The sequence below is a fragment of the Plutella xylostella genome, chromosome 20 (genome assembly GCF_932276165.1).
Source record: "Plutella xylostella chromosome 20, ilPluXylo3.1, whole genome shotgun sequence".
Taxonomy (NCBI): domain Eukaryota; kingdom Metazoa; phylum Arthropoda; class Insecta; order Lepidoptera; family Plutellidae; genus Plutella; species Plutella xylostella.
Window position 1 is genome coordinate 5,415,551 of NC_064000.1, and position 23,876 is coordinate 5,439,426.

General features: G+C 37.5%; 2 protein-coding genes and 3 non-coding genes across 6 annotated transcripts; 1 reads left to right on the plus strand and 4 right to left on the minus strand.

Moving 5' to 3' along the window:
• Positions 1-3,685: 3,685 nt before the first annotated feature.
• Positions 3,686-11,367, minus strand: LOC105384644 (tRNA N(3)-methylcytidine methyltransferase METTL6). 2 transcript variants are annotated; one of them, XM_048628174.1, is made up of 15 exons: positions 10,510-11,367; positions 10,072-10,235; positions 9,838-9,886; positions 9,529-9,595; positions 8,971-9,006; positions 8,729-8,778; positions 8,498-8,544; positions 8,239-8,308; positions 6,302-6,351; positions 5,903-6,110; positions 5,540-5,709; positions 5,263-5,337; positions 4,903-4,970; positions 4,469-4,539; positions 3,686-3,800 (listed from the first exon to the last, which is right to left on the minus strand). In XM_048628174.1, the coding sequence occupies exons 1-3, from the start codon at positions 11,190-11,192 to the stop codon at positions 9,882-9,884; spliced, it is 852 nt and encodes a 283-aa protein (XP_048484131.1). In that variant the 5' UTR covers positions 11,193-11,367; the 3' UTR covers positions 3,686-3,800; positions 4,469-4,539; positions 4,903-4,970; positions 5,263-5,337; positions 5,540-5,709; positions 5,903-6,110; positions 6,302-6,351; positions 8,239-8,308; positions 8,498-8,544; positions 8,729-8,778; positions 8,971-9,006; positions 9,529-9,595; positions 9,838-9,881. The 2 variants fall into 2 exon arrangements, with proteins under 2 accessions (XP_048484131.1, XP_048484132.1); XM_048628175.1 differs by lacking the exons at positions 3,686-3,800; positions 4,469-4,539 and having other exon boundaries at positions 4,959-4,970; positions 5,257-5,337.
• Positions 5,400-5,487, minus strand: LOC119691753. Its single transcript, XR_005254001.2, has one exon. It is a non-coding gene; the product is annotated as a small nucleolar RNA snR60/Z15/Z230/Z193/J17 (small nucleolar RNA).
• Positions 6,176-6,265, minus strand: LOC119691752. Its single transcript, XR_005254000.2, has one exon. It is a non-coding gene; the product is annotated as a small nucleolar RNA snR60/Z15/Z230/Z193/J17 (small nucleolar RNA).
• Positions 8,843-8,924, minus strand: LOC119691754. The gene has a single exon (XR_005254002.2). It is a non-coding gene; the product is annotated as a small nucleolar RNA snR60/Z15/Z230/Z193/J17 (small nucleolar RNA).
• An 821-nt stretch (positions 11,368-12,188) lies between the features above and the next one.
• Positions 12,189-22,622, plus strand: LOC105384677 (glutamate--cysteine ligase regulatory subunit). The gene is made up of 7 exons (XM_038109592.2): positions 12,189-12,681; positions 14,575-14,670; positions 15,733-15,910; positions 17,954-18,097; positions 19,422-19,541; positions 20,077-20,262; positions 21,492-22,622. Exons 1-7 carry the CDS (start codon positions 12,586-12,588, stop codon positions 21,659-21,661), a joined length of 990 nt encoding a protein of 329 aa, XP_037965520.2. The 5' UTR covers positions 12,189-12,585; the 3' UTR covers positions 21,662-22,622.
• Positions 22,623-23,876: the final 1,254 nt, after the last annotated feature.

A 23,876-nucleotide genomic window follows, 5' to 3' on the forward strand; every position in this document is an offset into this window, starting at 1 on the left:
TGGATGTGTGTAAATCTTCTACGAGAAAACCGAAGTAGATAAACTAACATCCTGAACTTAAGGCTACTTTTATTGCGGAATTCCCAAGAGAAAACTTTTTTAGACGAAGCGAAGCAATCAGGAATTAAGACTAGTTACAAATTTAAGACATGTTTACTATATAATTTTTAGGGTTCCGTAGTCGAGTAGGAGTCCTTATAGTTTCGTCAGGTCTGTCCGTTCTCCGCCGTTTCTGCACCGATTGTCATGAAAATTGGTCGAGAGATGTAGGTATATTGATAATACAAAAATTACTTTTTAAAATTATCGAAAAATTATATTTTTTCCTGCCCTTCCCATACAGCGAAAAGATAATTACTTAGATAAAAAAAGACTTACCCCATAATGTAGGGTATCGTTAAATAGGTTTCTTTAAATACAACAAAAAATGCCTTGATACCATGTGGATCGAACCCCCCCAGTCTCGAGATATATTAATACAAAGTGAAAATTAGAGCGAAGGGGGGGCCTTTAACTTTTGAAATACTATTACAATAATTCTGAAAAAAATGTGCTGTATACAGTCGTATTCTAACCTCCTAGTAAGTACTTTCAACGAAAACTATAGCGGACTCTGTATCATACATAGTTGACCAACTTAATTATGACGTGCAGTTGCCCTAACTAAATGGTAATCTATGGATTTTAGGGCTACGTAACCCTTTCATGCGCGTGTCCGACACGCTCTTGACCGTTTTTTTTAAATACTTATATTTTTTGGGATCCTTCAGATAGTATACGTAAAACGTGCAAAATTTCATTCCTGCTACTTATGGCTAACATTATTTTTAGATAGGAAAAAGTTTATTTTAATTCTGTTTTTTCAGCCATATCTCAACACGCGATCATTTAAAAAAAAGGGCCGCTAAATTTTGAATTGTAATTATTTGAAGGATCCTACTTATAAATTGTTAATACCCCAACAAATTAACACATTAATTACCTACAACAAATTTATAATGTTGTTATTGTTTTTTCCACAAATGCACTCCAGGGGGTCAAAATTGGGGAAATATAAAAAAACTGAAATTATGGGCGTTTTGCCAAAAAATATTGACTAATCGAGATCAAACTAGTCTCGTTGTGCCCATACGTAAATAGTGACTTTGGCCGTAAGCTGTAACACAGACTCTTGAAGACATGACAGAAAATGCTATTCCAGGAAATCGTCACTTAGGAAAAAAAACACTAGAAATCATCTCATCATAACTATAAAAAAGCCATTTGATAAAATATCTAAATTATAAAATCCCGTGGTTTGATATGGCAAGCCATTTAGGTGATGGGCATGCCCACCTTGCCCATATGGGTGGATCCGCGCCTGCAGCCACATTTAAATGCGAATTTGGTCTAGTTGTTTACATTGTATTGTAATTTTTGCTTAAACACAGAGTTTTTTCTCTAAAAATTTTCAAAAACTTATGTAGGTATGTTTTACAGTTTAGAATTAAGTATTTGAAAAACACGCACTGTGCGCATCTTACTATCATCACTAAAACAACAACAAAAAAACGGTTCTACCTTTTTTGGCATAAGATTTATTTGCCTAATCTCGTATTGCATAGTAACGTTTGGTCAAAGTCTCGTTACGCCGAAAATCGTATGGCATAAATCTCGTTTAGTAAAAAGTTATTTCGCATAACATTGTTTAGCCTAATAATGGTATGGCCAAATCTTGAATAGCCTAATAATGCTATGGCATAGGTTTATTAGGTTTATGCAAAGTAATTATATTCGTTTGGCTTTAACTTTGACGGAGCGTCTCCCTACATAGCGCAAACTGGTGCCTTGTATTGTTTCCGCTGTTTGGAAAACGCTCCGCTCCGCTTCGCTGCGCTCCGCTTTGGTTTTGATGAACATGTGCACCTAACACGCTCCTCCTCGCTTTGCTCGTCGTCGCACCTATTTTTAGGTTTCGATCTCATGGGGTTTGTAATAATTATATTGGTCGTTAACTTTCGATTTTTTGATCATACAATATTGTAATTTTCGGGATGTAGGAGAAAAATACCACAATTTGTACATTTACTACATACTTAATATATTATTTATTAAGATAAAATTACGAGAAACAAGATTATACATAGGTATAGACGAACATAAATTTGAGCAAACGAAACTTAGGTGTTTAAAGATTGTGCCGAAAGAGTTTTAGACGAAACGAGCCTTATGCCACATAAGTCTTGGCAAAGTGATGGTTCGGACAAAAATGTTTAGACCATACGAGTTATGCGAAATGAGTTTTGGTCAATAAAGATTATGCCAGATGAGCGGAACCCCAAAAAAACAGCTATCAGTGCCTCAAGGCGAGGCAAAATCAGTTTTTTGGACTTGCCCATCACCTATTTTGAGGTCTGGATCCGCGCCTGGGAGACAAGTCATTCCCACAGGGATTTCCGGGTGCATAGTGTGAGCTGAGCTTACGGGGAACACATCTCTAAGAACTGTGTTTGTGGCGATTTAGGTCCAAGCTGGAAGCTCAAAACCTTTGTCAGACTACAAATAAATACATTTTTGTTTAGCTCTTACTCCACAAAGCCAGCGGGCGTAAATTTGTACGCGAATAAATCATACCAGTGCGTGCGGCCGCTCTAACCACGCTGGTCTACATTAGTTAGTTATTTATTATTCAGGTTCTGCTCTACACCAGTTAGATGCTGCTCTAGATTAGTTAAATGCTGCTCTACATTAGTTATATTCTGCTCTACATTTGTTAGATGCTGCTCTACATCAGTTAGTTGTTGCTTTACATCAGTTAGATGTTGCTTTACATCAGTAAGATGCTGTAAACGATGATCTAAGCAGGCTAAGTCACCCAACAATATCTTGGCCTATGATGCTCGATAAAATTAAGCACATTTTACTAATTGGCATATAACTCGAAAACCGTTAGAGATATCAAAAAAATAACCAAATTTTCATCACCCCCTAGGTATCTACACCCTCCTCTGAATTAATTTTCGGGGGGTGTAGATACCTAGGGGGTGATGAAAATTTGTGGCTTGCTGGCTAAACGTCGGGCCGCCACTACGCCGCTCCACGCCTACAAGCTACTTTCGCGCTTTCGGGCCTTTCGGCAGTTTCGGCACGTCGTTCCTGCCTACAGAGGACTTTCACTACGCCTTCTCCGCTCCGCATTTTTATTCACTTAAGGGCATGCTATGTTGAAATATTTAATTCCAATTTTTTTAAACTGAAATGCACAAAAAATTGTCATATGATATTATTTTTCAATTTAACTTGTTTTTACGTATTGAATATTTTTTTGAAATGTTTATCTATTTTGAGGTATTGTCTAATTTAAGTGCAATGAGTCGTAACAGTTACGGAGCTAACGAAAGTGTAACTACTTAAAAAAAAACTGTGACTAGTGACGGCTAGTCTGATTCGGAATGAGCCTGGAACAGAACGTACCTCGTTCAGTACGAGACTGCCACCAAACCATACAAATAGCGCCAACAGGGTTTAACACAAACTGAATATTCGCATTCGCGAATGTCCAAAAACACACATTCGTTACATCACTAGTACATTGTAACTAATGTTGAGCAGCATCTAACTCACGTAGCATCATCTACCTAAATGACAGAACATTATCAGAGGCGACATAGTACCATATAGTACGCATGTTTCAAACAAAGGGAAAAATTATAAAGGTTATGTTTAAGGTAAGAATATTTTTTATTTTTAACTGTATGTTCATCCATGTTTCTGTATATCAGCACTTTAAATTTTATGGTGTGACGATGGCCCGACTGTACCTGAAATTATAAGAGAAGATAAGTTAGTATTTCATCTATAATTTATAATATTCTTATCATTTTAAGAAATAAAGAATTAAATTAAAAAAAATGTCTAGTAAAATCAAAGTCTTCAGCAAAATACTGAAACCATTTAAATAATTTTACTATTTAATTTCGCGTAATTTGTCCATCCACTGTAAACATTTAAATTCACAGTGGTCTACTTATACGCCATTTCTCAAATGAAGTTGCAATACAATAAATAGGGGCAATTGGAAATTCTTCAAGCACTTTGCTCTATTAGAGGGTTAAGATATACATATTTTCTTTATAGGCAAGGGTTACACCGTTATGCCTAATCCAGACTCACGCCGAGAAGTCTCGTCGAGTGGTTCATCAGAGCATCCACACTCACGGTGTGGTCTCACTTGTTGTCTCGTCGTCCGGCATGGACGTCGACTTTGGTGCAGTGATTTAAAGTGTGATTGCATTCTCTTTCTTGCCCGTGAAATACCTTTGTCTCGGGCTAAAAGACCGACACCGATCGGAAAACACCCGAGCGAGACAACGAGAAGGCGAGAAACTCATCACATCTCGTCTCGGGTGTTCTCTGCGTGAGTCTGGATGAGGCATTACACGTCTAGCTAGCTTATTTAATAAAGTGTTACAACAGTAATAATACCAACCTTTTCTAGCCTAACTTCTTGAACATATTTCACACCATTATATGCGATCCTCACGCCTACGACTCCTTGATCTGGAAGGAAAAAATTACGCTGTTAATAGGCAAAGTATCACTACAAAATATTAGTACATTTATGACTGTGTCAGACGTGTATGTTGGTCAACATGGTGGTTTGGGTTCGCTCTGTTGAGGGAGACCTGAAGGTCGAGTCATCATTCTATCGTTTTTTTTTAAATTATTAATCAGTGCTCTAATTAAAACTATGGATGTGGAAATAGTTAGATACTATTCCATGCATCGCGGCTTACGACAGCAGCGCACGGTCGACTGCATGCTTATGTCAATGAAAGTGCTGTGGCATCAACCGCGCGCGACGGTCAGTAGCCAAGATGCACAGAATTGCATCTCTGGATTGGCATATGACGTAAAGATTACCTTCAAATGACTGTAACTGAACTTGTACTGCTACGCCTGGAGCTGTTCACTGGAGAGTTTCACGTGACCTGTGAAAATTAAGATGGAATTAATACAATTAATTGAAAAGTTAATTTCTGTGCTTATATTATTGTGAATCAGACGTTTATGATGGTCAACATGGTGGTTTGGGTTCGCTCTGTTGAGGGAGACCTGAAGGTCGAGTCATCATTTTAATCACTAGTATTCTATAATATTCTATATACCTGCACCTGGCTCTCTCGAATGGAACCTTTGTGCATATCCCCAAGGTCTAAACTGCCTATCACTAGTATTTGAAATAACATTATTTATAATATGAAAGGTATTGCTTACACTCACATCACAATCCAAGAACTGGACTAGCGTCTCTAGTATGATCTCTGCATCCATCCAATGGCACTCTGGCTTTGACATCTGAAAATAATAAAATCGTTAAAATTTTTGAACTAGGTACTTGGTATACTGATAAGTTTATAAAAGAATATCAGATAGGAGCGAAAGACATTGCAAAAGTATACATCAGAGAGTCCTCAGATGAACTATGGTCTCATCATTTTATAGATTTTTTTATAGCATTACCAAAATAGAGATTTAAAAAAATATGATGGATATATACCTCTTGATGATCATGAGCCATGCCGATGCGGCTACGGCGACAGCTGACGGTTACTTGGGCTTCGTTGGGGTGCCCTTGCCATGACCGAGGTTACCGTTGCTAAAACCTCGTAGAACCTAAGGAACTTAGGCCAAGTTTGAGTCTTGGTTGAAGTAATGCAGCAAGCACACCTGTAGAAAAGAAATTAGTCAGTTCTTTTGATTTTTATTTATTATAAATAATTTTAATTATATTTTTTATAATCAGACGTGTATGTTGGTCAACATGGTGGTTTGGGTTCGCTCTGTTGAGGGAGACCTGAAGGTCTGGTCATCATTTTATGAAATTAATAAACTATTTCAAAATTTTCTGAAATTTACTTACATAAGTTGCAGTTTGCAGTATCATCCAAGAGCTCTTCAGCAAATAATTTTTTGCTCTTAGGAAGTCGAGCATCGGCTTCCGCGAATGAAATACTGTCCTGTCACATAATGACTTTCATGGATTTTTGTCGAGCTTGTTCAGGACAATTTTTATCGGTGGAGGCATGAAAGTCCGATGGAGCAGCTCAAATCATCTCAGCTCACCTACACTGTAAAAGATTTTAAATAGTCAATACTTATTTATGTATGAGAAAATTTACGTATTAAAATTTAAATATATTATCAGATAGGAGCGAAAGACATTGCAAAAGTTATACATCAGAGAGTCCTCAGATGAACTATGCTCTCATCATTTTAAATAAATTATTAAAAACAGTTAATAATATTAATAAATGCTTACCTATAAGTCTTTCCAGTCCCCTGGCACTGGCAGTCTTTAGGACCATGGACCTGTAAGAAATACACTTTTTAGTCTATGTCTTCATAAATAACATAGGATTATTTTTTCATAGAAATCAGACGTGTATGTTGGTCAACATGGTGGTTTGGGTTCGCTCTGTTGAGGGAGACCTGAAGGTCTGGTCATCATTTAATTGATTAACCTCTAGAATGCCGTGTGCCAGATCTGTCCCAACCCCCCTTGTCTGCCTAGTGACAGATCTGTCCCAAGAGCACTTCATCGCGATTTTTGTGATTTTAGTTATTAATTACCATGAAATAGAGTATGAAATCACCTGTAATTTATTCTATATGAATGAAACAACCATCGACAACATTCATTGATTCAAAAACTTCACTTGTTTACTAGGAGCGCGAAATTCAAATATTGGTACCTTGAACAGTCCTTGTACTCGCGACTGTTGGTAATAAAATAGTGATTTCGTATGGAAAAAACGTCAAAAGGTAAGGAAATACTATGTTTTCTTGTTATTTATTCAATTTTGAAGGTATAGTGATAAATCAATACTATAAAAAAATACAAAAAATCGAGTTTTTATCGATCTAAAATTGTACCGGATTATTGCCTGAAGGGTGCGTAACTTTGTAAACTGTTTTCTAGACTGTTATGTAAAAACATCAATACATAATTTATTTCATTTATAAAGATAATTTTATTGATAATACATATTTATATTGGTTTATTCAATAAATAGCCAAAATATTAGAGAAAATCAATATTTTTCAAGGTGCATCCAATATTCACACACACACATACGCAAACAAAATGGCCGCCGCTCGTGTGTGTACACGAAGTGCGTTGCGTTGTTATACAGCGTGTTTTATTTTTTAGGATCATTGCTCTAGTGAACGTGAAGTTTAGGCTCTTTAGAATGATATCGTTGTGTAGATGACTCTCAGAGGGTGATCACCTGTCCTATTTATATAAATAAATATATGTATATATATTTATAGTATAATATTTGTTGAAAGTAGGTTAACAAATAAGTAAATATGATTCAGTAAGTAACTTACGTTTCAGTTTTTATAATTTAGTATGCTAAAATACGAAACATTATAAAAATATTATCATTCTTGTTTTCATTTCATCAAAAGTGAACACCCTTGATTTGGGACAGATCTGGCACACGGCGCACTGGAGCAAGCTCTTGTCACGCACACATGCATATGTACAGAAAATGGAGTCTTTTGAAATAAAGCAAATTATAGTCAGTTTTCAAAGTATAAATTATGAATCTATTTCCTCTAGAGTTTATATTTTATTGATATCAGTTGATAGCTACATAATCTCTTCAAGTAATAAATATAAAAAAACCTGGATTGAAACTAAAATTATATTGAAATAGAGGTATTTTTATGTGATGGGTGCAGTTTCAAGTAAAAATCTGTAATCAATGACCTATAGAAATCAAATAAAACAATTATAACCAATAAAATTCATTGTAACACGTTCATTAGCTATCTGACTATAAATTACAATCGATACATTATTGAGTACCAAACAATAATACCCAAATATTCATATAAATGTGATTCCCGCGCGGGCGCTCTCTGCTGTCAAAAAGCGCCGGCAGACGGCAGTTACATGTGTGCGCGGCTGTTCGGCATAGGAAAGGTTAATGTATCTAGAAAATCAGGAATGCCTAAATTTTTGTTGCACAAAGGAACCTTAGCTAATGTCGCCGATAAATCTATTGCTACCATGCTTCCACAGTTTACGGACAGACAGAGACATACCCAGTTACCCATATAGATTTAATGCCGATAGTAGCTTTATGTTCCTTTCTGCAACTTAGCATAAGACTGTTGTGGCGCTTATTGGGAGAGGCCTATGTCCTGTTGTGGGTTGATGATGATGATAAATAATAAATAACTTACCACAATATTGGAGACTGCTGTATAGAAGCCTGGATGGATTACGGCAGGCATTTTACATAGATAGGATATCCTAGAAAGTAAAATAGAGTTCTATTAGTGTATGTTCTCGGACGAAAAATATATTTTATTAGATAAAATCAATCAGTATGGATAGTTATGTTAACAGCATCATGATCAGATGTCCCTATCTTGTATCATCATTTTAATAGAACTTATTTTTTGATTACATAATGAAAATTTTACACAAAAAAGGACTTACCAACAGTGTTTGCTTGCGTATGTGAGTTGTACAGTGGCATACAGGACCTGTGTATGAAAAAATATCATAAGAAAATGTTCTTTACTTTAAATAGCAACTACTGTTTAATAAATTGGATCAGTGAGGATAGTTATGTTAACAGCATTATAATCAGATGTCCCTATCTGAAATCATCATTTGAAATTACTTATATTTTCTTTAAATCACAAATTCATCAATGAATAAACTTACATGTAGCAAATTTCGTATCAGCTCCTTGTAAAGGGCATCAAACAGCACTTCTGAAAAAGAATACAGTTGTGTAAGAAAAAATATATTGCAAATGAAAGAGTAATGCTTATAATTGAAAAAAATCAGATAGGAGCGAAAGACATTGCAAAAGTATACATCAGAGAGTCCTCAGATGAACTATGGTCTCATCATTAAAAAATATTTAATTAAATGAAATTAATTATTTATGAAACAATCCTTACCTGTTGTCGCAGCATTCTTTTGTCGTATGATATCATCTGTAACAAGTAAAAAAAACCTAAATAAATCTTCAAAGACCTAATAAAAGTTATGGTCACCAATTAATTTGTTAAAATGGTGGTTCAGATCATATTGAAACATGTGCATCAGACCTCACAACAAGGGCCCTAAGCTACAATAATAAGAAAAAGAAGTTAAATGCCAATGAAATGTTACCATATATATTATATGCAAAGAATTTTGAAAAATCCCTACTCGTAAATAAACCATCTTGCTGTGAGTAGAACTAGTCCTCAGCTGCACTGCGCTATCATCATAACATTTACTAAAACAGAACCAAAATAATAATTGGTGTGCGTAGGACAAACAATTAAGACTTGGCCTGTTCAAAATTGAGATGGTTGTATTAGTGTGGATAGACTAAGGAAGATGTCAATAGAACTCCCAGTAAGCAAATGTATGGATGGAATTAATAAATATTGAAACCCATGATCCAATCCAAAGTCAATAATTGTTTGTGCTAGGTTCTCTAGAGCATTATATTATGCAAATTTCCTCACCTGTTTCCAAACAGTTCATCAGGAATCATTTTGAGTGTCAGCTACTGCCATACAGTTAATCTTGTTTCTGCAAAAGAAACATGAATTTTAACAGCTGTAACCTATTTGAAATCTGAAATGTATATAATAAATATTCAAGATGTTCAGATAGAGCTAATATACATGCAAATCACGGTAATTCAATGGTTAGCATTTTCATCATAAAATTACTTTAATTAGGCAATTTTTTAATTGAAGTTGTTTTTAAAATTCAATATTTATGTCGTTTCAGATTGCTTAATATCGAAGATAATAATTATAAAATCTTACCATCAGTAATTATTCCTTTTGATGTCATAAATCCCGCCTATAGTTTACCCTGCAAAGAAATAAATAGAATATCAACTAAGACACAGAATGATACTTCAAAATTGTAAAGTTGCATTTGTCAGATAGAGCTAATATACATGCAAATCACAGTAATCAATGGTTAGCATTTTTCATCATTTCAAAATCAATCAACATAATACAGGGTACCATAAATAAATGCCTTACCATCCTTACCATCCAAAGTGGGTTTTCTGTATTTCCCTTGCACAAAGATCCTTGGGACATCAATGCCTTCTTTGAAGTTGACAGTGCGGCGCTGCACATATGTGTTCATGAGTATCTCAAAGCCCGCATCCACAAAAAGTTTAGCGAGTTCATCCTCACTGAAGTAGTAGCTTCTGCAAATAAAATAATTATGAGTAAGTAATTGTGTAAGGATTAAGCAAGGGACACAATGGTGTAACAAACTTATCAGAAGATTTATTTGTAATTACAGCATAGGGGCACTTACATATTTATTTGTCAATGATGACTGAGAAGACACAGAAAGCATGAAACAGAATAGTTTGCTACTGTGTCAACTGTGTGTGCATCTAATTAACTTAGTTTCAAGCCATAACAGGACTAGGCTAGAAATATTTTATAGGTTAGAAACAAACATGTGGTCCTCACCTTGTGCCATCTTGCCTCATGTAATAATTGTCAGCAATTTTGTGTCCCGGCTTAAACCTGAGCTGGGCCATGTCGTAGCGACCGTAGTCTCTGAACAGCAGGATCCCGCCTGGCTTCAGCGCGCGGAAGGCGGTCCGAGCAGCCAGAGGCCAAGCCGCCGGCTGAATGGCCGACAACACGAATATAAGACTAGCCAAATCCACGCTGTTCTCCGCCACGTGTTCAAATATATCCTCGCTCGTCACGTCGGCGCAAAAAGCCTTCATCCTACTCTCATCGTAGAGCTTGTTGGCTTTGACAAACTCGACTGCACGCGGCGAAAAATCACACGCGTAGAAATAAAAGTTGGTAAACCCTTCTTGGACTAGCGGAAATACCATGTTGCCGACGCCGCATCCTAGTTCTAGGTACACGATGCGCTGGTCGGCATCGAAGTTTATCAGCTCTTGAAATTCACGCGTGGTCCAGTGACGGTCTTTGAAGAATTTGGTCTCGTTTCTTTTGTAGAAAATATCCCAGTGGCGTTTGGCTTCGCGCTCAAGTTTGGCGGCTTTAGCTTCGGGAATAAGTCTGTTATTTTGAGCGTCTAACCTGGTTTTCTCTTCCTCGGATAACTCCTTCAAGCGGTGGACAAACACGTCGCCATTCTCACCGATAACAGTGTCATTTTCATCCACTTCCATCTTGATGATTTCAGTTTAAAACTCCGTATTAAACCGTCAGTTACACTAACACTACATTTAAACGTTAAACTTAAGTAATATGTTCATTAAGTATATCTTCAATATCAATATAAAATAATAAAATTTATTTTTTAGGTTGGACTCGACACTTGACAGTATGACTTGACAGAACAGAATGAATGAAATATGAAATCAATGAAATGATGAATGAACGCAATATGAAAACAAAAAAAGAATGAATGAAATGTAAAAAAAAAAACAGTTGGGTTGCCATAATAATAATAAATAATTTATGGTGGAGACACAATATCAGACGCGGCTGACGGACACGACTGATAAGTTTGACTTACGTCCGATAGTTTGTACGGTACAGTGTGCACTGTGCTGACAGCCGCGTCTCAATTTTCATACAAAACTTGTTATATCAGATCTGCGGTGATCAATTTGCGAGAAAAACCGCTGGCTCGTTAAAAATCAGGCGAAGACTCACCGGCTCGCCTGCTCTATGTTAACAAACTCCCTCGGCCTGGAAGCACTCCATGCCTTCTCCACCGATGAGTAGACAGTTTGGTATGCTAATGGATCACAAACGCAAGTCGACGAGCCAACGATCTACATACCTTCGGCTTGTCTGCTCGCCTGTGGATCATCGCCTTTAAATATGGCTGCACACGTAGGTTTCAGACTTTCAGCTTAGTATACCCTTTTTGCAACATCCTGTGTATACAGTTATTTTTTTCCAGGTGTCTTGAAGAGTCAAAAACTCGGACGAACAAAACCGGCAGGGCCAGGAGGAGGAGAATCGGTATAAATCGAGAATAAAGAAAATCCATCCTTAGTCCAATGTAATAAGGGCTTTGAAGGGGAGAATCAACCCCTTAGAATAATAACTTACTCCCTAATAAATCTTCTGTGAAGGTACTTTCTGCCATCACTTGACAGCTGACAGAAAAGCAGAATAGAAATAGAAGACAGATAAAAAATCATACAAACTTGGAAAAACTCTTCAAAATTTCAGTATTTTCAGTTCTATCATAATTTTCATAAAATCCATCCATGTAAATTAAGAACTCTCCACCTAAATACCCGTCTGAACGCAAAAGCAAACTTTTAAACCTGAATAGTAGACTGTATTTCATAATATTTCAACCCTAGATAAATGTCACTATCACGCGAGTTCTGATAACATCGCTAAGTTTATATCTCTATCGACATGGTGCAAGGCCACTTCAGTGTTCTAGAGTAGCCTGCCGAGAGCGGCTGCTTGTCGCGAGCTCTGCATAAAGTATTAAATATTGTGATTTATTATTATATTTGAGTTCCGATACGCCGGTAACCTTGTACGCTATTTGGAAGGTTTTCTTGTGATCTCTTTTCCCCCCCGTCGGTCACGATGTTGAGAACTGCGTCGAAGGTGACGATAAACACGGGCAATGTCCTCAACTTAATTGATATCAAGAAGAAGGCGGGACAAAATGCTACTGAAGAGGTTAGTTTCTTTCTGTTTGCTACTTATAAAGTGTGTATTTTCAAAATAGATTTCATCATATACCCATAAAACCACATAGCTATCTATGGTCACATTGGCAGAGGCTATGTACAACATTAGTGGATGGTTGCAGGCTGATGATGATGATGATGATGATGAAATGTAAACATTGTAGCACCAAGCAGTAATGTGTCACATGTTGATGACAAAGTAGAGCTGATGGGCAAGGTGCAGTTGATATGTCACTTTGAGGAGGCTTTCTTCTGCCTGAAAAGATTGTATCTAAAATATGTGTTAAACACATTTGCCTATATATTAAAAAAACCTAACCCCCTATACAAAAAGCTGTTTAGGTACTGCACCAATCTGTCAGTTTCATACTATTGCCGGACCAGTGCTGAAAAGCGCTTATCCAGCTTTTTTTCTTTTTTGACACATGGTGGCTAAATATAGCCATTAGTATTTTATGAACATTGTTGTAACACTTAAATAAATTCTAATAAGTCTACCTCACTTTGGTACTTTCAAGGCCAAATAAGCTAGATAAATAACACTCCAATAGCAAAAAGCTATTTTCAATGTTCATTCATAATTAATTATCTCAAAAGTAGTGCCATGTCATGCCCCATGTTCATATTACTATAGTTTATATTACATTGAGTGGTAAAAACATAGGTAGGTATTGGTCAAACAAGGAAGTTTAGTTATGAATATTATGACTTGTTAGGTATTTTTTGTTTGGATTTGGTTTAGTTTGCTGTAAGGTACGGTCAGCTGCATAAGTAGCTATACACTTTTGTACCTTGTCAAACTGACTACATACGTCAATGATTGAATAGGTAGTTTGTGAGTTTGACCAGGTACAAAAAGGTACAGCTACTTATGCAGCTGACTGTACTTAGTACTCTCTGAGTATTCAGTTTGCTAGTTTTACACTCTGATGCAATAAAAACAAGAAGTATGATTACAATTAATTATGGTACTAAAGGTTATTTTATAGTAGATTGGTATATACCAAAATAAACTATTAATACACCTATTAATCCCAAAAGTTGTCTTTTTTTGGTTTGTCCATGGAAATGAATAAACAATTTAAGGTGTCATTTCAAGATCATGATAATGCACAATTTGATCTGCTGACCACCCTGCCTTGTCACTATGATGATCAGACTGATTAGTTACTCTGATAATGAAGAAATACCTACCTAACTTATACAATGACTAGCATATTTTTTTAAGACAAATTGCCGAGTTGTTGATATGAATCATAATTTGTGAGCTCATCTTTAATTTGTGTTTATCATGATTAGGTTTTCTGAACTATCTATTAGTATTAAGTACCTTCTATTATGCATTGTTTACTATGTAATGATAATTGTGATAGCAATGACAAGTAGGTACCTATCTATGATTACCATAGTAGTAAAAGAGTAAGGTACTTAATTTTAAATCCACATAATGTACATACAAAGTACTTGTATAGCTATATTATTTTTGTGTTTAGATACAACAACCAGACAATTTACTCGTCACCTTATTACTGATTCCATAGTCATTGAAGTAGAGAGAGAGAGAGAGAGAGAGTTCTTGAGTGGAGACTATGGTTTCATGGTAAACAGGCTGGCCCATGCGATCAAAGACCTTGGACAGCCTGGACAGTTTAATGCAAGTGAAATTAGAAGACCAAAGACAGAGTATTTTGACCTTGAACTATGAGGAACAACGAGGACATCTTGGGAGAGGCCTATCCATGGACTATTATGGGCTGATGATGACTATATTTAATTGCTTTAAGACCCTAAAATAATGGCGTGAAGATCAAAATATGACGGCCTTATAAAATACGATGTTTGGAAGACCACTAATTAATAAACTAAACCAACTATTGTTCAGCTTTCAGAGAGCATCAAGCTCACCCTATCGGAGTGGAGCAACGAGCACCCGTCAGCCAATCCGCAGCCGCTGCAGAATGGCGCCACCAACCACCAGGTTCGTATTAAATTACTAGCTGATGCCCGCGAACTTCGCTTCACCTAAAAAGATTTCCCGTGGAAACTCAAGGGTGCTATAGGAAAGCGATAGTAGATAGCATCCAGTGGCGTCATTTGGGAGACACCTACGTCCATCAGTGGTAAATTTACTAGCGCTCATAGTACATGTAGAGTCCTGGGTTCGATGCCGAGCCGCGAGCCGCAAACACCTATGTTGGTGTACATCCAACCCCCTCGTCAAGTAACTTGTATGGTAGATTAAAATCGCAACACACACAAACCTTTGAAGGCTTATGTGGGGTTGGATATTATTAACACACACACACACACACACACACACACTCACGCCTTGTACTAATGTACTCCCTTGCGGGGTAGGCAGAGGTGCATTGCTGCACCCACTTTTCGCCAGAGTGTTATGTCAGTCCCAATGTAATAGGGGGCGGGCCTATTGCCATTTTACGGGCACATCCAAGACCTGTGAACAAATATCTGCGTTTAAACAAATATCTGCCCCAGCCGGGAATCGAACCCGGATATTATTAAATATGTACTTAAATGTGTTTGTTAATAAATAAAATAAATAATAAATTGTGGAGAATGCGGAAACATTTCGCTCGATAATGCTCTTTTCATGCTCAAGGCTTCGTTAAACAGAATGCGTTACTAGCGCGCGTCAGGCCTTGGTCTCCTATTTACGCCGCAGGTCGCGTTCAGCGTCACGCCGTACGCCGCGTCACGATGCTTACTATAGAAATGTACTGATGCGGTCTCCCTCACACGCCGACGTTGGCGCGTAGATGTAGTGAGCATCGTGACGCGGCCTACGGCGGTGACACTTGACGCGACCTACGGAGTAAATAGGAGACCCGGGCCTCAGAGCGCTAACTTGACGCCGCGCTTTGACGCTAAAATGATTTGTGCTACTACGGTAAAATACCGCCATACAGAGCACCAGCGATAGCGTTGCGTACCGCTAGTAACGCTTTCTGTTTGACGAAGCCTTTATTCTATGTTCTATCGACCTCTACGAGTTCAAGACATTGATATTTGTACCCAGGTGACAGACTTCGTGGTGACAACTCCTCAACCATCAGCCACCGTAGTCAACATCACGCGGCCCCACGATGACGTGCAGAACAAGATGGCTGAAGAGGAACGGAAGAACCTGAAGATTGGAGTGAAGATCTTCATCAATGAGGATAGCACGCAGGCGCTGAATGAGTGCTTGGAGAATGGTGAGATTTTACGCTTTATCGTATACACAAACAAACACACCACCCGTCCACAGCAGGATATAGACTTGCTCTGGGAGTCTCTTGGGAGAGTTTTTGCCGTAGGTATTCTGCTCACTTGGCAGGCCTGATTAGTTTCGAGCGGTATACATTTTTTTTAAAGTAATATAAATATCACGAAAGAAAATGCAAAATTTGATAATTAATGTGCAATATGCTTTCCCGATCACTGATAAAATCCATCGTCTTGGCAACGAAATTAGCAATGTTTAGCTACATCGTCCATCAGGGTTTTAAAAGTACAATGAACCTGAAATATTATCATTACTTTTACAATAATCTTTTACATGCTCGACTCATGCATAACATTGACGTAATATGAATATGTTTTATTATCAATTTTAAATAGGTATCTGTCAGCATTTTTCAATAGCTTGAAATTTATGTGCGGTCAAAATGAGTAGTGATATAATTATAACTTTGGCGGTGTAGGTATCTGTCTGGTATGAATATGTGTCATCGAAATCGATTTCCCCTAAAAATTTCAAAACGGCCGAATTTTTTATTACGTTTGCGTTATTATTATCAATATTTTATAGAATGTTTTTTTTTATTCATGAAAAAATATTTCAATATATTATTATGAAATAGTAACTTAAGCCTAATAATAAAGAATGTTACAAAATTATAGAATATTTATATTAGAATTATTGTTATAGAATTGATATGACATGACAAAAAACAACAACGCCGCGCCGTTGCGATCGTGAATCTTAAAATAGCTTACGATAAGGATCAAATCACTTCACTATCACACAGTAACCATTCATTTTGTGATTGTCGGTGGTTTCTGATAAGATATTTACTAAACTTGATTTCATAAAGTATTATCACTATGTGCCCGGTTTTTTGTAATCTGATTAATTCTATCTCTTTATTCCCTTGCTGTGAAGTTAAAACACTGCTTTTATGCTTGATATTCAAGCAGTGATTATATTTAGTGGACCACTGCAAAGAATTGATCGGCTTACGTACATCATACAATTATATTTTTGCACTAATTAGTAAACGGTTCAAGGCAACTAATAAATGACTACAACATTGAGTACAAAGTCTAGTATAAGTATTTACATTACAGATTATTATCGAGTCCGGGCATCGAATGCTCAATAGGCCACTATGGACTTTTTATCGACTATGAAGGATCGACGCTGGCAAACAATCAACTAACGATACTATCGATAGTTTGTGCAATATATAATATAAATATTATACAATACGAAAATATGTATACCTATGTGTAATCTACTGCAAAACTATCGATGTTTCGGCAACACTACTCAGGAATGTGTAACAAACACAGCGGTCTGTTGATATAACTACTCAGCGACTGTTTAACACAACGTAGTAGTCTACAGTTTACATACAACGGTGATGTTCACGGAGCTAAACATCTTTGACATGTTTAACGCGTAATGCATGAATTATTAAATTGTAGATAGTTAGTACTTACTAAGCTTACATAGGTAGACTATTAAAGGAATTATATCTTCCTATAAGCTTAGTAAGTACATACTTTACTTTTATGCTGGAATCAGTATGTGACTATTCTGAGTACCTTCTAAGACTCAAAAGGCAAAAGATGTATGCATTTTGGAATCAGATGTTAATCAGAGAATACTAGATAGTTGTTATCAGATAAGATATTGTATAGAGCTGTAGTTATTTATCATTAGGTACTACTTAAAACCTGTTATGACAATATGTTTAATAGGTAAACAATTTCCTGTATATGTATAATCAATACTTACCTCGATCTTGTTTACTTATGTAAATTACACTATTCCTAGTACCTATGTATTTATCACAAATAAAAATAATGGCGTTGTACATTTGATTAACTCGTTCTGTTTAATAAAAACTTATAATTACTTATACATATATTACTCTTAGTAATAAGGCCGACCATTGTACCGTCTATACATATTGTGCATTTCCTTATGTAATTTCTGTGTGTGCAATATAGAATTGTCTTTCTACTTCCAGTGTTCACGGCGCTGCACACAGACTACATCGACAACGTGACGCTAGCGTACAACCCGCCGTCTCTGGGCACCGCGGCGGCGGCGGCGGAGGGCAAGGAGCGGGCCAGTTACAGCACCAAGGCGTCGCCCATCTCCGTGTCCAACGGTGAGGCTGATGCGTGTAGGTATTGCTGTAGTTAATAAACAATTGAAAACAAATGACTACAGTAGAAAATACCATTGAGTATGAATGGTCTGGAGACGAAATAGGCAGACGTTCCCCTCTGGCGGGGTGGTAGGCCAGAAAGGCCCACCGATTTATAAAAACTAGTTGCAGTCTCAATTTTCACTAGACTCAATCTAGTTGGCAAAGCGTTCGTTTCATAGAAAATGATTTGTTTACATACTAAAATGACAGCTTCAATTCATAGAATATCCGGATTCCGGATTTGATCACAGATTTGGTCATGGTTTATTGTTATTAGCTGTTTCCTAGCAACCAATGTAAAAAAAAATCAATAGTGTTGTACCGGTATGTAGATATGTATTAATCGACAAAAAAGGTCATAGTTGGGAAGCGTCCGTAGTCGAATTGGCTTCAGTAATCGTAACTGATCACTGAGGTTAAGCAACAACTGACACGGTCAGCCATTGGTAGGTACAGCATGAGTTACCGATTTCAAATGGTTCTTTTCTGGACGCTTCCGTGCTTCGGACGGGACGTTTATCCGTGGGTCTCGGTTGCTGCTTCGGCAGCAGTCGTTAAGCCTAGTCAGAGGCCGCCCGAAGGGGCGGCTTGAAAGCATCTGACCGTCGGGTTGCCCACTTACTCGACAACTTCAGTGCATTGTACTCATTCAAAAACGGCGATACGGCTCGCGACCTATCACGTGAGTATAAATGTACAGCGAAAAGCGGGTGACTTCGTTTATTAATCATTCCTAATTAAATTTAACTATACCTAATTAATTTGAAATTAGTATTTCTAACCCATGTTCTCGAATTCATCGATAACACTTATCGATAATTGTTACATCCATTGGCAAGAAAAATGAAGACACTGTGTTCATTATTAAATGTCACTTCACGTAACCCTTATTGCTGGGAATTAAAACTCATAATGATATGTCCCATGAGACATAATCATGGTAAACGGTAAAATTTCCCCCCGCAAAAATTGGCAGACTTTTTTGTATCAAGAATGATCGCTATGACGCTTCCCGAAGGGTACACCCGAGTCCGCGTTGTTCTATGGAAAATACTGAAATTGGCTCATGATTGATTTATTGAGTAAGAACTGGTCAAATCAAATCAAATCAGCTACGTTGTTATTTTCACACATGGGAACATTAAATAAAGCAGACCTTGAGTATTGCAGCCCTGTGACCAGCTGAGTTGTCGGGTATTATAAGTTCATGCTTAGGTAGATTTACTCGCATAAAAAAGAGTCTATACTTAATAAAATTAAATATCAAATAACAATATTCCAGTGCGCACAACAACCACGTCAGAGTCTGAGTCTGAGAACGAGGCGGACCTGCAGAAGTGCGAGAAGATCCTGCCCGGGATCAAGGTGTTGTGGGCCGTGCTAGAGGACTATGTTAAAGATGGTATGATATTTATTTTACACAACTTGTCCGCAATAATTTAGAAACTATGTCAGTATCGTCGGTAGTGGGTACAGACACAAGGAATTTTGTCTGTCGTAAATTCGGTGTAATCTTTCAAAAGATGTTCTCACACTGCTCCGCATCAAACTGCGTGTGGAGTGAATTGTATGAACGCATGGACGCACGTAGTATTTTTGTGTTTTGGATTGTGCGTGTTTTCTATACAAACGGAAATACTTACAAGCAAGTTTCGGACACCTCACTGCCGGGGTTTTTAACATCAGTTACCCATTGGTACTGCGGCTATAAGGTTTTTAGGAATTCTCGTAAAGGCCTCGGGAGTTTTTGTTTGCAAGTGAATGGATGGAGGGAGTAGACATGGAGGGTTGTTTCACATTATTTTATTGTGTTGTACATTCAAGAAGTATGTGAAAGCTAATGCTGTATCTTAACATACCCTATAAAATATGGTAATGATTAGGGGTTTACCTGTTACATTATAAATCATTTATCCTATCACTCCTCATATCCCCAGGTCGAGTCCTCCAACTAGGCATAGCGGACGTGGGCGGCAGTTGCCTCATGAAGCTGCACGGCTGGGCGCGCGTGCGGCCCGCCATAGCTCAGATCAACCTCGCGGCTTGTTGCGTCGTACCGCCCGCGTTACACGCGTTCTGTAAGGAGAATGACGTGCAGTTGCTGACGCATATCGACCCGCCAGGTAAGAGAGAGATAGATGTAGTTATAGACTCATATCGAACCCCCCTCGGGTAATAGAAAGAGAGAGATGGATGTAGTTCTGTAATCATAGGACTATAGTGGTATAAGCTAGCTCAGATCAACCTGGCGGCTTGTTGCGTCGTCCCGCCCGCGTTGCACGCGTTCTGTAAGGAGAATGATGTGCAGTTGCTGACGCATATTGACCCGCCGGGTAAGAGAAATACATATATAGGCACGAAGGATGTAAAGCTACAAAGTTACTCACTCGTATCGACCCCCCGGGGAAGAGAGAGATATGAATGTAGAGGGTAAGAGAAGGAGAAATAGCTAGTTCTAGATGCCGAATTTAGTGATATAGTGGTATAAGCTAGCTCAGATCAACGAGAGATGAATGTAGAGGGTAATAGAAGGAGAAATAGCTATAGTTCTAGACGCCTAATTTAGTGATATAGTGGTATAAGCTAGCTCAGATCAACGAGAGATGAATGTATGTAATAGAAAAAGAAATAGCTATAGTTCTAGATGCCGATTTTAGTCATATATAGCATTTAGCATATATATGACTGATGAAGCTGCACGGCTGGGCGCGCGTGCGGCCCGCCATCGCGCAGACCAACCTCGCGGCTTGTTGCGTCGTCCCGCCCGCGTTACACGCGTTCTGTAAGGAGAATGACGTGCAGTTGTTGACTCATATTGATCCCCCGGGTAAGAGAAATAGATAATTATATAGGCAGGGAGGATGTAAAGCTACAAAGCTTCTCACTCGTATAGACCCCCCGGGTAAGAGCGTGAGATGAATGTAGAGGGTAAGAGAAGGAGAAATAGCTATACATAGTTCTGTACGCGTTTTGTAAGGAAAACGACATACACATCGATCCCCCGGGTATGCGAGAAAAATATCACCATCAGCTAACTGTAGCCATCCAGTCCATAGCTGTCCGTCTACACTGAACATCAGCCTCTCCCAAGGAAGACTAACCATACCATACACATGTTGATAAATTGCTCTTTCGCCATTTCTATTTGACAACTCCTCTATCTAAATAATATATTTCAACATGGACAACTTACACAGATTAGTCGTCATAGTATTTTTTTCATTATCTCATCTTCATTGGAAATACGGACCACAACGCCCATTTGGTGCCAGGACTAGCTCCCATGCATTTGTGCCCATCATCCTTTATTTCCCATCTTCTACAACCATAATCCAACCTAAATCTCCCACAGATCTACTCTCCATAGCAGCAGTGAAGACGCTGAGCGACGGCGGCGTGTCCTGCAACGCTCTGGACTGGTGCGCTCGCTACCAAGTCCACATCAAGTGCAGGGGAGTGCTGGCGTTGAAGGGCTACGTGTGTAAGGCCACGCTGGCTGGTAGGGAGGTTGTTGTTAGCTAGAAAGGACCTTTTTTGGGTTGGGGTGTTCAATGTCCAGAATATAAGCCCTGTGAATTGCTATTGCGCTGGAACTAATAGGATAAACTAGTTTAATGCGCCCTCCACCAATCACTGCGCCGTATTTATGGAGAATCGCGATATAGTTGCGTTTATCTACGACGATAACGAACCCGGGTAGACACTTCTGAAAGTGAAAAGTAGTGATAACATAATGTTTTTTGACGTAATATGACGCGCGAGCTGTCGAAAAACAGAACGGCGCAATAACATTTTACGGGGCTGATATGTGTGGCCTACGGTCAACCGTATACATGCAAAAATATCGGCAAAATTAATTGACAATAATATGCAATAAGAAAGGAAAATAGGGATTAATTGATCAATACCACATTACGGTCCGTAAACATACAGTAATGTGGTCAATATGGGAATTATTGACAATATTATTGCGAGTGCGCGGTAGGCCTTTGAGAAGGTTGCATCTCTTTGACATTTTAGGCTGCATATCCAGTACGTAAAGTGTTTGCAGCCGCTGAGTTCACGGCGTATCGATTTAGTATGCCAATTTTTGCACTCTTCTACGCAATTTGCAGAGTTACAGACAAACAGTTTGCCTAGTGGAAACGCAGCCTTATAGTTAGAGAAAATCTAGAGGAAGGCACACATAGAGGTTGGACATTGAAAACGGTGATTTAGGTAATAAATTAAAGGGATACTTACAGGATATATTTAAAGTTAAGTTTCGCATTTTAAACCTATTATATTTTTTTTAAATGGTGACTAGACAACACTTTATTATTTCATTTCGTGGAAGCCATATTTATATTGGTTTATATATCATTAAAATGGTTGAATTTAGTAGTTGATGAAAGTTGTGAATTACCTAGAAATAAGGTGCATATTAATCCTACTATTGCATTTTATGTATACAAAAATATTTATGATTAACATATTTATAAAACAGATACGATGTTACCTACTGGGTTTAATGATAGTGTCAAAAAAACAAAATTATGACTCTTTCTAGTATTTAAACGTGATTTAACGCAAAAATATAACGGTAGATTATAATGAACGTTTTTTTTACACATAACATTTTTTGTTTATGATTGTTTTATTTAAATTTACACAATTTTATTACAAATAAACATGTTTATGAACAGTATTCTCTTCACAAATTCAGGTGACAGGTGCATAGAAACTGTAAGGGCCTGTTTCATAATGGGTCTGGATAATGGCTACCCGTGGGATTAAAGACGTGCTGTCACTGTCTAAAATATAATTACAGAGAGTGATAGCATGTCTTTTATAACACAGGTATTATGCCTACCCATTATCCAGACATTGTGAAACAGGCCCTTAACTTAAACTTAGATTATACTTACGAATGACTATAAGAAATCATATAAGACGCACAAAACTATTATTTTGTATAATTATATTATTTTCTGGACTAAATTAAGATTATGTTCTTGATAAAACCATGATCCAAAAATTTAGGCAAAATGACATAAAATGTATGGTTTTCATTTACTTCATACTTACAACATTACCAATATTTCTTTAACATTGATCAAAATTGATTTATATATAACGTTATTAATTATAAAAATCATGATAAGTATAGACGTTTGATAAAACGAAAAATGTTATAAATTTACTAAATCTGAATATAGATTTTAAGAAGAATCATATTTAAATTAAAGTATTTATTACTATTTAAACAACAATAATTTGTTTTATTTATAGCCGCTTCCTTGTATACGGTCAATAGGTAATTAGTAGTAATTACAACATTTACATCAACGATGCAAAAGCATCAACTCTTAAATAAAAAGAACTAAATCATAGATGGCGCTAGTAAAACCTTCATACAAGAGCACTGCAATAAAAAAATGCACAGCGCTTGTAATGAAGGTTTTACTAGCGCCATAAATATAGCTAAGCGTCCACCTCATCGTATCGGATCAAGGAACATAATTAAGTGCTTCTCTAACGAGAAGTATCTGACCAAATAGATTTTCATAAATATGATAAGGACATTTTATGGCAATGAAGTAGACGCACTTGTGTGATGTGTGAATTTCTATACAAACAATACTGAATGCGACGCGTCGTTATGTCTCTTTTAGGCCCGGGTCTCCTATTACGCGCCGTAGGTGGCGTCCAGCGTCTCGCCGTAGGCCGCGTCACGATGCTCACTACGTCTACGCGC

Coding starts and splice junctions, on each gene's coding strand:
- LOC105384644 (XM_048628174.1), bottom strand. CDS start 11,192: ATGGAAGTGGATGAAAATGACACTGTTATCGGTGAGAATGGCGACGTG. Junction 10,236..10,509: donor ATGAGGCAAGATGGCACAAG/GTGAGGACCACA, acceptor TTTTATTTGCAG/AAGCTACTACTTCAGTGAGG.
- LOC105384677 (XM_038109592.2), top strand. CDS start 12,586: ATGTTGAGAACTGCGTCGAAGGTGACGATAAACACGGGCAATGTCCTC. Junction 14,671..15,732: donor ATGGCGCCACCAACCACCAG/GTTCGTATTAAA, acceptor ATTTGTACCCAG/GTGACAGACTTCGTGGTGAC. Junction 15,911..17,953: donor GAATGAGTGCTTGGAGAATG/GTGAGATTTTAC, acceptor TTCTACTTCCAG/TGTTCACGGCGCTGCACACA.